The 13,997-nt window shown below is 35.0% G+C and overlaps 1 protein-coding gene across 2 annotated transcripts in view; it reads left to right on the forward strand.

Annotated features, from left to right (window-relative positions):
- Positions 1–11,993, forward strand: part of LOC100313588 (dopamine transporter-like protein) — a 205,695-nt gene extending 193,702 nt beyond the window's left edge. For both annotated transcript variants that reach the window (XM_085490840.1, NM_001168055.1), the window contains 10 exons: positions 256–394; positions 933–1,067; positions 1,191–1,294; positions 1,453–1,577; positions 2,855–2,967; positions 3,123–3,254; positions 3,426–3,525; positions 3,806–3,906; positions 9,776–9,943; positions 10,400–11,993. In XM_085490840.1, the coding sequence (XP_085346966.1) occupies positions 256–394; positions 933–1,067; positions 1,191–1,294; positions 1,453–1,577; positions 2,855–2,967; positions 3,123–3,254; positions 3,426–3,525; positions 3,806–3,906; positions 9,776–9,943; positions 10,400–10,531 (1,249 nt within the window). In that variant the 3' untranslated portion in view covers positions 10,532–11,993. The remainder of the gene's footprint in view (positions 1–255; positions 395–932; positions 1,068–1,190; positions 1,295–1,452; positions 1,578–2,854; positions 2,968–3,122; positions 3,255–3,425; positions 3,526–3,805; positions 3,907–9,775; positions 9,944–10,399) is intronic.
- Positions 11,994–13,997: the final 2,004 nt, after the last annotated feature.

Genomic DNA, 13,997 nt, shown 5'->3' on the forward strand with positions numbered 1-13,997 from the left:
ATGCTGTATTTGCGCTATTAGAAACACATTTACTTACTATATATATAAATTCCAAACACAAGTCTATGGTTAAAATAAGACAATGATTTTGCATGCATTAAACACAATTGTTGCTCCATGTGTATTGAAATACAGTTTTCCTCATTTGTACTTCATGCCTCCAATACCCTCAGCACACGGGAGTTCTTTAGAAGCTTTCTTTAAGTTGTTGTTGGTTATGGATTTATCGCTCTACGACATCAATTTTCTTTACAGGAGAGGCGTGTTCCAGTTACATGAAGCAGATGGCGTGAGTTACCTTGGAAATATTCGTTGGCAACTAGTTTTATGTTTAATGGCTGTTTACATCATTTGCTATTTTAGTCTTTGGAAAGGTATCAAAGCCTCTGGGAAGGTAAGCTATTTCTCAAAGAAATCGTCTTTAGTTTTATTTGTCATGGACGAGACCCAGGTTTGTGGATTGTTTTTGTCTATATTTTGTTTTTGTAGCATGTTTATTTTCACTGGATTAAAGTGTGAAGTGTTCAAATTGTTCCCAAGCAATGAATGTAATAAAAATAAAAAAACATGTTCAAAGCCAGAAATTTTATTTTATGCTCACATTTGTCCTTAGTAATTTAGCACTATATGCACAACTTTAATAAGGCTTCGTTGTCGCCATAACAACCGATTAATGCAATTCTTTTCACAAATACTTCAAAACGATAAGATATCATCTAAGTTGAGCGAGAAAAAAATGGGCAAAATAGAAGTCACCTTATTATCAATAAAAACTGGCGGTAATTAAGTTCTGAAGTCATCATTTTGAATACTAATTGCCAGAAAACAAAAGTTTTGAAAAAGATGGCAGGTATAATCTAGTTATCAGGATCGTGTGTATATTTTAATTGACCACTGTTAATTACATGTATATTTCAACTCTAATACCACAGGTTGTATGGTTTACTGCTACATTCCCTTATCTTGTATTATTTATACTTCTAATACGTGGAGTGACATTACCTGGAGCGCGTAAAGGAATCGCGTACTACCTCATACCAGACTGGGGCAGGTTACAGTCGTCGGAGGTGAGTACGATACAGAGCCGTTCTACAGACGCCAGTCTGAAATAAACTGTTCTCTGACATTTGGTGGCGCTTCTCGTTATTGTACACTTGTTCATTATTATTATTTTGTATTTGAATCTACAGGTTTGGATAGACGCTGCCACACAGATATTCTTCTCATTGGGACCAGGTTTCGGTGTTCTTCTTGCATTTTCGAGCTACAATAAATTTAACAACAATGTATATAGGTATTTGTTTTTTCTCTTCTAGCGTGTACAGTTATAAAGAATATTATAACTTATATTAATTTATATAACCTCGCTAAAACATTATTGATTTAGAATATTTCATAATTTACTTCTTTATTTTATAAACCTAATTAATTAGTTTTTTTTCCTGAATTCAGAGACGCCTTAGTAACAAGCAGTATCAACTGCCTTACAAGTTTCGGGTCTGGTTTTGTTATATTCTCTGTGCTCGGATATATGGCAGAGAGACAGGGCCTAGAAGTGGGAGAAGTTGCTACCGAAGGTGAGTTATCATGGTGACGACGACAACAATGAAAAGGAATATGACGCGAATCAGAATGTTGATCTTGCAGGGGATTCTGTCACGAGTCGTGCTTGATATGGGTTCAAGGCGACATAAAAAACAATATTTACACAATTCGAAGAGCGATGCTCGTTTGTCACTGTCTTTTGCAGTACTTGTACAGCACACACAATCGTTACAAATAAGGAATACTGTGTTAGAAACACATTCCTAATACATCTATTGTATTTACTGTATGCCTTTGTCATTTGCATTCAAGCACGCGTGCTTCCGATAAAGCAAATACCTCATTTAAAATAAAAATGCAAAACTGCTCAGAGTGGTTCCATTCGGTTATGGTTTAATATTTATAAATATTAAATGAAATCATGACCATATATGATGATTTTATATTTTGATCACATATCGTATCCAAAAAAACAATTACAGTACTAGTTACATGTCCCAAACTGTAATTAAGATATGCATATTACTTAGCTCGCATGACCACATATGGTCATCGGATATGTTAATCACTTGTTGTGTGGCTTTATCTACAATAGTGCTTGAGATATTTACAGATAATTAATGGGGTCACATGCCCCTATTTAGGTATGTATTATTATGGATATGAAATTTGATGGGTATTGGGTAATTTATGTAAATTATGTAATTAAGTCAGCGCACAATTCAAGCCTACTCAGAGGGCAGACACCCACGCGCGCACACACACGCCTAAATTAGTGTCTACATACCATTAACAACATGTTACATTTTAATATAGTGGAAATATGGTTGGATTAAAACGCAACTCTATACACGATTGCGATTTAATTGTGGTTTAATTTAACTCAATTAAATTGCAACTGTATATAGAATCGCGTTTTAATTAAAGTTTAATTAAATAAAAATGCAAAGTAGAAATAACATCATACATTTTGTAACTTAGCATAGAAATGTTTAGGGTTAGTAAAGATTGTAGATTAAATTCAATATGAAGTGTATAATACCTTACCCCTTTACTAACCCTAAACTACGCAAATTTAGGTTCAAGTTTTCGTCACTTGGTATGTCTGTTATTGAAAGAAAGTCATCAGACGCGCTTCTCACACAAACTCTAACACCTACACCAACAGCAGAACCAATACATAGATAATGGCAATTTTGAAACATAAACAAAAAATATGTTTATCATTCAAGGCGCACATGAACCCAACTATATACCTTAATAATAATTGTCACTCTGCATAATCCCCGCTAACTATCGTATTTTACAGGCCCTGGCTTAGTGTTTATCGTATACCCCGAAGCGCTGTCAACCATGCCCGGATCTACTTTCTGGTCCTTGATATTCTTTGCAATGTTAATCACACTGGGATTGGATAGTTCGGTAAGCTGGGAAATCTTGCTGCAAATTAATATATATATATATATATATGTATGTATGTATGTATAACCGCAAATACAGACATAAATGTATGGATGCAATTACAGCTTTGTTTTTTTCGATCTTGTTCCAATATGTGTCTTTCATATTTTTTTCAGTTTGGAGGATCAGAAGCCATTTTGACAGGTGTATCAGATGAGTTCCCAAAGTCAATTAAACCACACCGAGAGATCTTCGTGGGATGCTTGTTCGCTTTTTACTTTGTTATAGGACTTACCATGTGTACACAGGTAGTTAAGGGTTATAAGTTAGACGTGCAAACACATTTGTTGGCAAATTAACGTTATATTTAAAAGGTTTATCATGGGTATACAGTATCATAACATTATAGAGTCCATTAGAGTACCCTAAACTATATGTTTTCCACGTTAACGGTATGTTTTTTTATGTTTCGTTACCAGGGAGGGCCGTATGTGGTATCATTACTTGACGCTTATGTCGCCGGTTATTCTATACTATGGGCGGTGTTGTTTGAGGCAGTTGCAGTGTCTTGGTTCTATGGTGAGTGAGAACTAAATGAACACAAAGGCAGATTAACACAGAACAATTCATGAGACATCGAACCAAGCGACGCATAAATTGTCTCGTGTATATGGTTCAACCGAGTCGCCAAGATGGACCAGTGAATAGCGCCTGGAAATACATCATGTCATAACGCCTCATTTAGCTACCTTGTATAACTGTTATAGTGGTAGTGTTCCCCTCCCCGAAAAATTAAATTTACCACCCGAGACTTGTTATTTGCCAAATCGTAACACAATATTCTATCATTATATTATAGGATATAAACGATTCTGTGGAGATATTGCTGAGATGCTAGGATCGGGACCAGGGCCGTACTGGCGAATATGTTGGCCCTACATTTGTCCAATCTTTCTCATGGTAAGATGTGTATTATAAATAAAGCAGTATTCCTGAAACCAACTGTTTTTTTTAAATGACGTTCAATTGCCCATTTTGTATTGGAAAATTGCAAAATGCGTGAAGATTTAAGCTGATAAAGACCTAGTCTGGGTATCTTATTTTATAAAGAAATAACCATAAAGAATAATTTAGCAAAGTTTCCAAAAATATTGTGAGCCACTACCGTTCCTAAAAGTTTTTGTTTTTTTCATAACAGAATTATGAATAGTCATCAATATTGTGTCCACGGCAACTATATGTTTGCATCTAATGACTACCTATGATAGTCGCACCATGCTTAGTAGCCATATTCTTCTTTATCATAATGTCAAAATCAAGGATATCGGATGAACTGTAGCTAAATGCTATACTATGTCATGAAAATATCGAGACTATTGCTGATGTTGTGGTAATGTTCACTACAGTGTTTCAAATGCCTCTACCATGCGCTTGGAATGAATTATATACACTAATGATTACACTTGAAAATGCAAAGAATTACTGAATATTTTATCGCATTACGATTGTAATACTTATATTCGTCATTCAGACAGAAAGGATAGACAGCATTTTCAACAAATAAATCACACTATCTGAGATACTGTACCTATTAAGGTTCAGGATGAGCTCACACTTCGCTTCAAATTCAGACGTTGCATTACAATCTGCAAATGAACACAACACTAGTGCATTACAATCTGCAAATGAATACAACACTAGTGCATTACAATCTGGAAATGAATACAACACTAGTGCATTACAATCTGCAAATGAATACGACACTAGTGCATTGCAATCTGCAAATGAATACAATACTAGTGCATTGCAATCTGCAAATGAATACAATACTAGTGCATTGCAATCTGCAAATGAATACGACACTAGTGCATTGCAATCTGCAAATGAATACAACACTAGTGCATTGCAATCTGCAAATGAATACAACACTAGTGCATTACAATCTGCAAATGAATACAACACTAGTGCATTACAGTCTGCAAATGAATACAACACTAGTGCATTACAGTCTGCAAATGAATACAATACTAGTGCATTACAGTCTGCAAATGAATACAATACTAGTGCATTACAATCTGCAAATGAATACAATACCAGTGCATTGCAATCTGCAAATGAATACAACACTAGTGCATTGCAATCTGCAAATGAATAAAATACTATTGCATTGCAATCTGCAAATGAATACAACACTAGTGCATTACAGTCTACAAATGAATACAATACTAGTGCATTACAATCTGCAAATGAATACAATACCAGTGCATTGCAATCTGCAAATGAATACAACACTAGTGCATTGCAATCTGCAAATGAATACAACACTAGTGCATTGCAATCTGCAAATGAATACAACACTAGTGCATTGCAATCTGCAAATGAATAAAATACTATTGCATTGCAATCTGCAAATGAATACAACACTAGTGCATTGCAATCTGCAAATGAATAAAATACTATTGCATTGCAATCTGCAAATGAATACAATACTAGTGCATTGCAATCTGCAAATGAATACAACACTAGTGCATTGCAATCTGCAAATGAATACAACACTAGTGCATTATAATCTGCAAATGAATACAACACTAGTGCATTACAATCTACAAATGAATACAATACTAGTGCATTACAATCTGCAAATGAATACAATACCAGTGCATTGCAATCTGCAAATGAATACAACACTAGTGCATTGCAATCTGCAAATGAATAAAATACTATTGCATTGCAATCTGCAAATGAATACAACACTGGTGCATTACAATCTGCAAATGAATACAACACTAGTGCATTGCAATCTGCAAATGAATAAAATACTATTGCATTGCAATCTGCAAATGAATACAACACTAGTGCATTGCAATCTGCAAATGAGTACAACACTAGTGCATTGCACTCTGCAAATGAATAAAATACTATTGCATTGCAATCTGCAAATGAATACAATACTAGTGCATTACAATCTGCAAATGAGTACAACACTAGTGCATTACAGTCTGCAAATGAATACAACACTAGTGCATTACAATCTCCAAATGAATACAACACCAGTGCATTGCAATCTGCAAATGAATACAATACCAGTGCATTGCAATCTGCAAATGAATACAATACCAGTGCATTGCAATCTGCAAATGAATACAATACCAGTGCACTGCAATCTGCAAATGAATACAATACCAGTGCATTGCAATCTGCAAATGAATATACCACTAGTGCATTACAATCTGCAAATGAATACAATACTAGTGCATTGCAATCTGCAAATGAATACAACACTAGTGCATTGCAATCTGCAAATGAATACAACACTAGTGCATTATAATCTGCAAATGAATACAACACTAGTGCATTACAATCTACAAATGAATACAATACTAGTGCATTACAATCTGCAAATGAATACAATACCAGTCATTGCAATCTGCAAATGAATACAACACTAGTGCATTGCAATCTGCAAATGAATAAAATACTATTGCATTGCAATCTGCAAATGAATACAACACTAGTGCATTACAATCTGCAAATGAGTACAACACTAGTGCATTACAGTCTGCAAATGAATACAACACTAGTGCATTGCAATCTGCAAATGAATAAAATACTATTGCATTGCAATCTGCAAATGAATAAAATACTATTGCATTGCAATCTGCAAATGAATAAAATACTATTGCATTGCAATCTGCAAATGAATACAATACTAGTGCATTACAATCTGCAAATGAGTACAACATTAGTGCATTACAGTCTGCAAATGAATACAACACTAGTGCATTACAATCTCCAAATGAATACAACACCAGTGCATTGCAATCTGCAAATGAATACAATACCAGTGCATTGCAATCTGCAAATGAATACAATACCAATGCATTGCAATCTGCAAATGAATACAACACTAGTGCATTGCAATCTGCAAATGAATACAACACTAGTGCATTGCAATCTGCAAATGAATACAACACTAGTGCATTGCAATCTGCAAATGAATACAACACTAGTGCATTGCAATCTGCAAATGAATACAACACTAGTTCATTACAATCTGCAAATGAATACAACACTAGTGCATTACAATCTACAAATGAATACAACACTAGTGCATTGCAATCTGCAAATGAATAAAATACTAGTGCATTACAATCTACAAATGAATACAACACTAGTGCATTACAATCTGCAAATGAGTACAACAATAGTGCATTACAATTGCAAATGAATACAACAATAGTGCATTGCAATCTGCAAATGAATACAATACTAGTGCATTACAATCTGCAAATGAGTACAACACTAGTGCATTACAGTATGCAAATGAATGCAATACTAGTGCATTACAATCTGCAAATGAATACAACACTAGTGCATTACAATCTCCAAATGAATACAATACCAGTGCATTGCAATCTGCAAATGAGTACAACACTAGTGCATTACAGTCTGCAAATGAATACAATACTAGTGTATTGCAATCTGCAAATAAATACAACACCAGTGCATTACAATCTACAAATGAATACAACACTAGTGCATTACAATCTGCAAATGAATACAACACTAGTGCATTACAATCTGCAAATGAATACAACACTAGTGCATTGCAATCTGCAAATGAATACAACACTAGTGCATTACAATCTGCAAATGAATACAACACTAGTGCATTGCAATCTGCAAATGAATACAACACTAGTGCATTACAATCTGCAAATGAATACAACACTAGTGCATTGCAATCTGCAAATGAATACAACACTAGTGCATTACAATCTGCAAATGAATGCAACACTAGTGCATTGCAATCTGCAAATGAATACAACACTAGTGCATTGCAATCTGCAAATGAATACAACACTAGTGCATTGCAATCTGCAAATGAATACAACACTAGTGCATTGCAATCTGCAAATGAATACAACACTAGTGCATTGCAATCTGCAAATGAATACAATACTAGTGCATTACAATCTGCAAATGAGTACAACACTAGTGCATTACAGTCTGCAAATGAATACGACACTAGTGCATTGTAATCTACAAATGAATACAACACTAGTGCATTACAATCTGCAAATAAGTACAACACTAGTGCATTACAGTCTGTAAATGAATACAATACTAGTGCATTACAATCTGCAAATGAATACAATACTAGTGCATTACAATCTGCAAATTAATACAATACCAGTGCATTGCAATCTGCAAATGAATACAATACAATACTAGTGCATTGCAATCTGCAAATGAATACAACACTAGTGCATTGCAATCTGCAAATGAATACAACAATAGTGCATTACAATTGCAAATGAATACAATACTAGTGCATTACAATCTGCAAATGAATACAATACTAGTGCATTACAATCTGCAAATGAATACAATACTAGTGCATTACAGTCTGCAAATGAATACAATACTAGTGCATTACAATCTGCAAATGAATACAACACTAGTGCATTACAATCTGCAAATGCATACAATACCAGTGCATTGCAATCTGCAAATGAATACAACACTAGTGCATTGCAATCTGCAAATGAATACAACACTAGTGCATTGCAATTGCAAATGAATACAATACCAGTGCATTGCAATCTGCAAATGAATACAATACAATACTAGTGCATTGCAATCTGCAAATGAATACAACACTAGTGCATTGCAATCTGCAAATGAATACAACAATAGTGCATTACAATTGCAAATGAATACAATACTAGTGCATTACAATCTGCAAATGAATACAATACTAGTGCATTACAATCTGCAAATGAATACAATACTAGTGCATTACAGTCTGCAAATGAATACAATACTAGTGCATTACAATCTGCAAATGAATACAACACTAGTGCATTATAATCTCCAAACGAATACAATACCAGTGCATTGCAATCTGCAAATGAATACAACACTAGTGCATTGCAATCTGCAAATGAATACAACACTAGTGCATTGCAATCTGCAAATGAATACAACACTAGTGCATTGTAATCTGCAAATGAATACAACACTAGTGCATTACAATCTGCAAATGAATACAACACTAGTGCATTGCAATCTGCAAATGAATACAACACTAGTGCATTGCAATCTGCAAATGAATACAACACTAGTGCATTGCAATCTGCAAATGAATACAACACTAGTGCATTACAATCTGCAAATGAATACAACACTAGTGCATTACAATCTACAAATGAATACAACACTAGTGCATTGCAATCTGCAAATGAATAAAATACTAGTGCATTACAATCTACAAATGAATAGAACACTAGTGCCTTACAATCTGCAAATGTATACCACACTAGTGCATTACAATCTGCAAATGAATACAACACTAGTGCATTGCAATCTGCAAATGAATACAATACTAGTGCATTGCAATCTGCAAATGAATACAACACTAGTGCATTGCAATCTGCAAATGAATACAACACTAGTGCATTACAATCTGCAAATGAATACCACACTAGTGCATTACAATCTGCAAATGAATACAACACAAGTGCATTGCTATCTCCAAATGAATACAATACCAGTGCATTGCAATCTGCAAATGAATACAATACCAGTGCATTGCAATCTGCAAATGAATACAATACTAGTGCATTGCAATCTGCAAATGAATACAATACTAGTGCATTGCAGTCTGCAAATGAATACAATACTAGTGCATTGCAATCTGCAAATGAATACAATACTAGTGCATTGCAATCTGCAAATGAATACAACATTAAACGTTGAGACCGAGAAAAGTTTCCAAAATTCTCAACAAAACACCAATTTAATAGTTTGAACTCTTGTATTTCAGTTTAATATTGCGTTCGGGTTGTATGGGTATAAACCACTAACGTACGATGACTACGTGTACCCGCCCTGGGCTAACGCTGTGGGATGGATGCTAGCCATATCATCTATGTCATGCATACCCATATTTGCGGTCTATATTCTGATCACAACGCCAGGAACGTTGAAGGAGGTATGTTTTGGATATACTTAATGATATACAATAATAACGCTTTCGAACTATACACCATGAACAATATTTTAAACGAATTTGTTTATATACAAATATTTGTCTAAGACGCAATTACAGCTTATGTAATGAAAGCTGTATTTCTACATCCCGCTGATTATTGTGATCCAATTAAAATGATAAAATTAGTAGGTATGGCAACAAATCCTGAAATATTGGAGCCCTGAGGCTAGTCTTTACTGATGGCTGCTCAAACAAACATACTGTTTATTGTTGTTATAATCACTTATGGATGCCTGACTGTATATATAGAATATTTTAAATTCTAGTCTCTGTTCGATAAGATTTATCTTGAACTGTACAAAATTCCAATATGCCATTATGGTGCTTACATGGGTGATTGAGAGATCATACAAATTAGCAATTTTGACTAACAATAATGAATGTTTTTATCCCCAGCGCCTCGTGAAAGCCACTAAAACACCCAACCAACGTGCCGCCCGGGAAGCATACGACAGAGTTGGACAAATAAATGGCAACGTGGCCGACTTCAAATTGGATTCCAGCCAGTGCAAGATTGATCATGTCTAGATAGGATGGTTGTGATGGTGTAGAGTTTACGTCATGGACTCAGTGCTTGATATGAGGATACAATCTTGAAAGCACAACTTTAGTCTAAACTTATCTAAGCAATACCTCCAAAGAGTACCACTCTTATAGTATTACCTCCCGGTTGTAAAAATGCAATTTGCTGGACCAAGTTAGCTATTTATTATGCACGTATTTAACAAAACGACCAAGATACATTTTTTTTTACTTTTTAAATGGTAGAGTACATATAAAGATTCACCCTAATTATTGGTATCTCTAAATTCGTCGTACTTTGTGTACGTTATTCCTCTCGATGATTGTTATATTTTGATGTTCATATACTAAACAAAAGTAGAGAGCGATGACTCAATTCCAATTTAAATGTTATTAAAATGATATTTTTTTTTACAATGTAATATAAGAGAGTTACGTATTTTAAACATTCCCGCACATGTGGTTAAGTTCGACTATCATGTGTTCACACGTGAATATGTTCTACAAGCCCGTGTCAATGTGATTATGTTCTATCTCGTGTTCATACGCGAGTTTGTTCTACTATTTCCTGTTCACACCCATATGTGTCGATTCCATTGTTATATTGTACCGTGTTTGTAGGTAACACCTATACCTGTCTTAGATATTTATATAATTGTATGTTTCAGTTTACGTATGTCGACAATCATTGATCTTGTCTCAATTCGTTGACGATTTTGTATTTGTACCTTTGGCTATTCTCCTACCAAAACCGCTGACTTTTCATTAAAAATGCCCTATTTTGTCAGTCTGACATTGGCAATTAGTACGGAAACATACCGACTGTTATATGTTTGAGCATTTGTGTCATACCAAACTGCCTATACTATTACGTTTTGTGTGAATTTTGTTCTCGGTTTATTTAATATATAGTATGTGGGTTTATTATCCAGTGTCACTTTGCTATGCAAACAAACACCTTTTATTCGCCGTCGCTAATATTGTTAGTTTGTCATTGTACCAGAGGGGCGACACGTTAAGCGCAGCTCAAATTTCGAGATAATTTCTTTTGTTACAGAATCAAGAACCTCCATGATAAGTATAGTTTGTCACGGTGCCATGTTAACCCCTGTTCTGTATTCATCGATTCCAATTTGGCTATAAGTGTGACTCTGTATCGGTTACTTTGTCAAATGTATTAAACTGTATCGTATCAACCAAACGTAACTCAGAAATGTTTTTTTTGTTCGAATAAGAGACCCATCAATAGAGGGCGTACTGTGGAAGTGTGTTCTATTGTACATATATAAATATATCGTGCGTGTAAGAAAAGTCGGTGATCTTGGGAATCCATTTTTCCCAGCTTTGTTTTATACATTTTGTAAGTACCTTAATATGTAAATTACATGTTTAAACGTGATATTTCAATGTATACATTATCAATATTGACCAATAAACAATTGTTTGTAGTGTGAGACATATATATATATATTTGTGAGTTGCTCTCTCTTTCTTACCACCCGGCTCTGAAAATGGGACAATCTGTTTAGGGCTGTAATTTTGACATTAAAGCAATCTGTTTATGGCTGTAATCGCCGTCAACATTGAATTGAAATCAAATACTAGACAATTTTTCTAAAAAAAAATAATAGGGTCTCGGACCTTCACTCTAATGAAATGGTGCACCAAATTTGCGAGCACCAATATACACGATTACTATCAACAAAGTTCATAATACGGAGGTAAAGAATACTTCAGCTTGCATACTAATAAAGATTCTTACATCATAGTGTGTGTAAAATAGCCGCATATTTCATATTACCAGCAGGCATGATATGTTAGGCAGCTAAAGCAGCTGCTTACGATTCTCAGGTTAGGTCGAACACACAGACACCTGTGTGAACATCGAAGTTGGCACGCAATAAGTTCACAAAATATAAGACAAATGCAGTAAACCGGCGTTTATTTGTCGTGCACAGTGGTGGTGTGAATAAAATAAACAAAATTGTTGTATTTTCTAGCCTAATTCCCTTTTGTGTTGGCATAATTTTTCAACGAAAATATAAGCTATCATACTATACCATGTAAATTTGTAGTCTGTAATGGCGTATCATGCACAATGTTATCTGTACTTGTGTAACATGAACATTCAGTACATGTGTATTAAAAACAGGCACAGTCTGTACTGATGATTCATACAGTTGTAGTCTGTAATGGCGTATCATGCACAATGTTGTCTGTACTTGTGTAACATGAACATTCAGTACATGTGTATTAAAAACAGGCACAGTCTGTACTGATGATTCATACAGTTGCAGTCTGTAATGGCGTATCATGCACAATGTTGTCCGTACTTGTGTAACATGAACATTCAGTACATGTGTATTTCAAACAGGCACAGTCTGTACTGATGATTCATACAGTTGTAGTCTGTAATGGCGTATCATGCACAATGTTATCCGTACTTGTGTAACATGACCATTCAGTACATGTGTATTCAAACAGGCACAGTCTGTACCGGTGATTCATACAGTTGTAGTCCGTAATGGCGTGTCATGCACAATGTTATCTGTACTTGTGTAACATGACCATTCAGTACATGTGTATTTCAAACAGGCACAGTCTGTACCGGTGATTCATACAGTTGTAGTCCGTAATGGCGTGTCATGCACAATGTTATCCGTACTTGTGTAACATGACCATTCAGTACATGTGTATTTCAAACAGGCACAGTCTGTACCGGTGATTCATACAGTTGTAGTCCGTAATGGCGTGTCATGCACAATGTTATCTGTACTTGTGTAACATGACCATTCAGTACTAGTGTATTTCAAACAGGCACAGTCTGTACCGGTGATTCATACAGTTGTAGTCTGTAATGGCGTATCATGCACAATGTTGTCCGTAATTGTGTAACATGCCCATTCAGTACATGTGTATTTCAAACAGGCACAGTCTGTACTGATCATTCATACAGTTGTAGTCCGTAATGGCGTGTCATGCACAATGTTATCTGTACTTGTGGAACATGACCATTCAGTACTTGTGTATTTCAAACAGGCTCAGTATGTACTGATGATTCATACAGTTGTAGTCTGTAATGGCGTATCATGCACAATGTTATTTGTACTTGTCTAACATGCCCGTTCAGTACATGTGTATTTCAAATAGGCACAGTCCGTACTGATGATTCATACAGTTGTAGTCTGTAATGGCATATCATGCACAATGTTGTCCGTACTTGTGTAACATGACCATTCAGTACATGTGTATTTCAAATAGGCACAGTCCGTACTGATGATTCTTACAGTTGTAGTCTGTAATGGCATATCATGCACAATGTTATCCGTACTTGTGTAATATAACCATTCAGTACTTGTGTATTTCGAATAGGCATAATCTGTACGGATGATTCATACAGTTGTAGTCTGTAATGGCGTATCATGCACAATGTTATTTGTACTTGTGTAACATGCCCGTTCAGTACATGTGT

Source organism: Saccoglossus kowalevskii, chromosome 16 (genome assembly GCF_978046115.1).
Source record: "Saccoglossus kowalevskii chromosome 16, keSacKowa6.1, whole genome shotgun sequence".
Lineage (NCBI taxonomy): Eukaryota > Metazoa > Hemichordata > Enteropneusta > Harrimaniidae > Saccoglossus > Saccoglossus kowalevskii.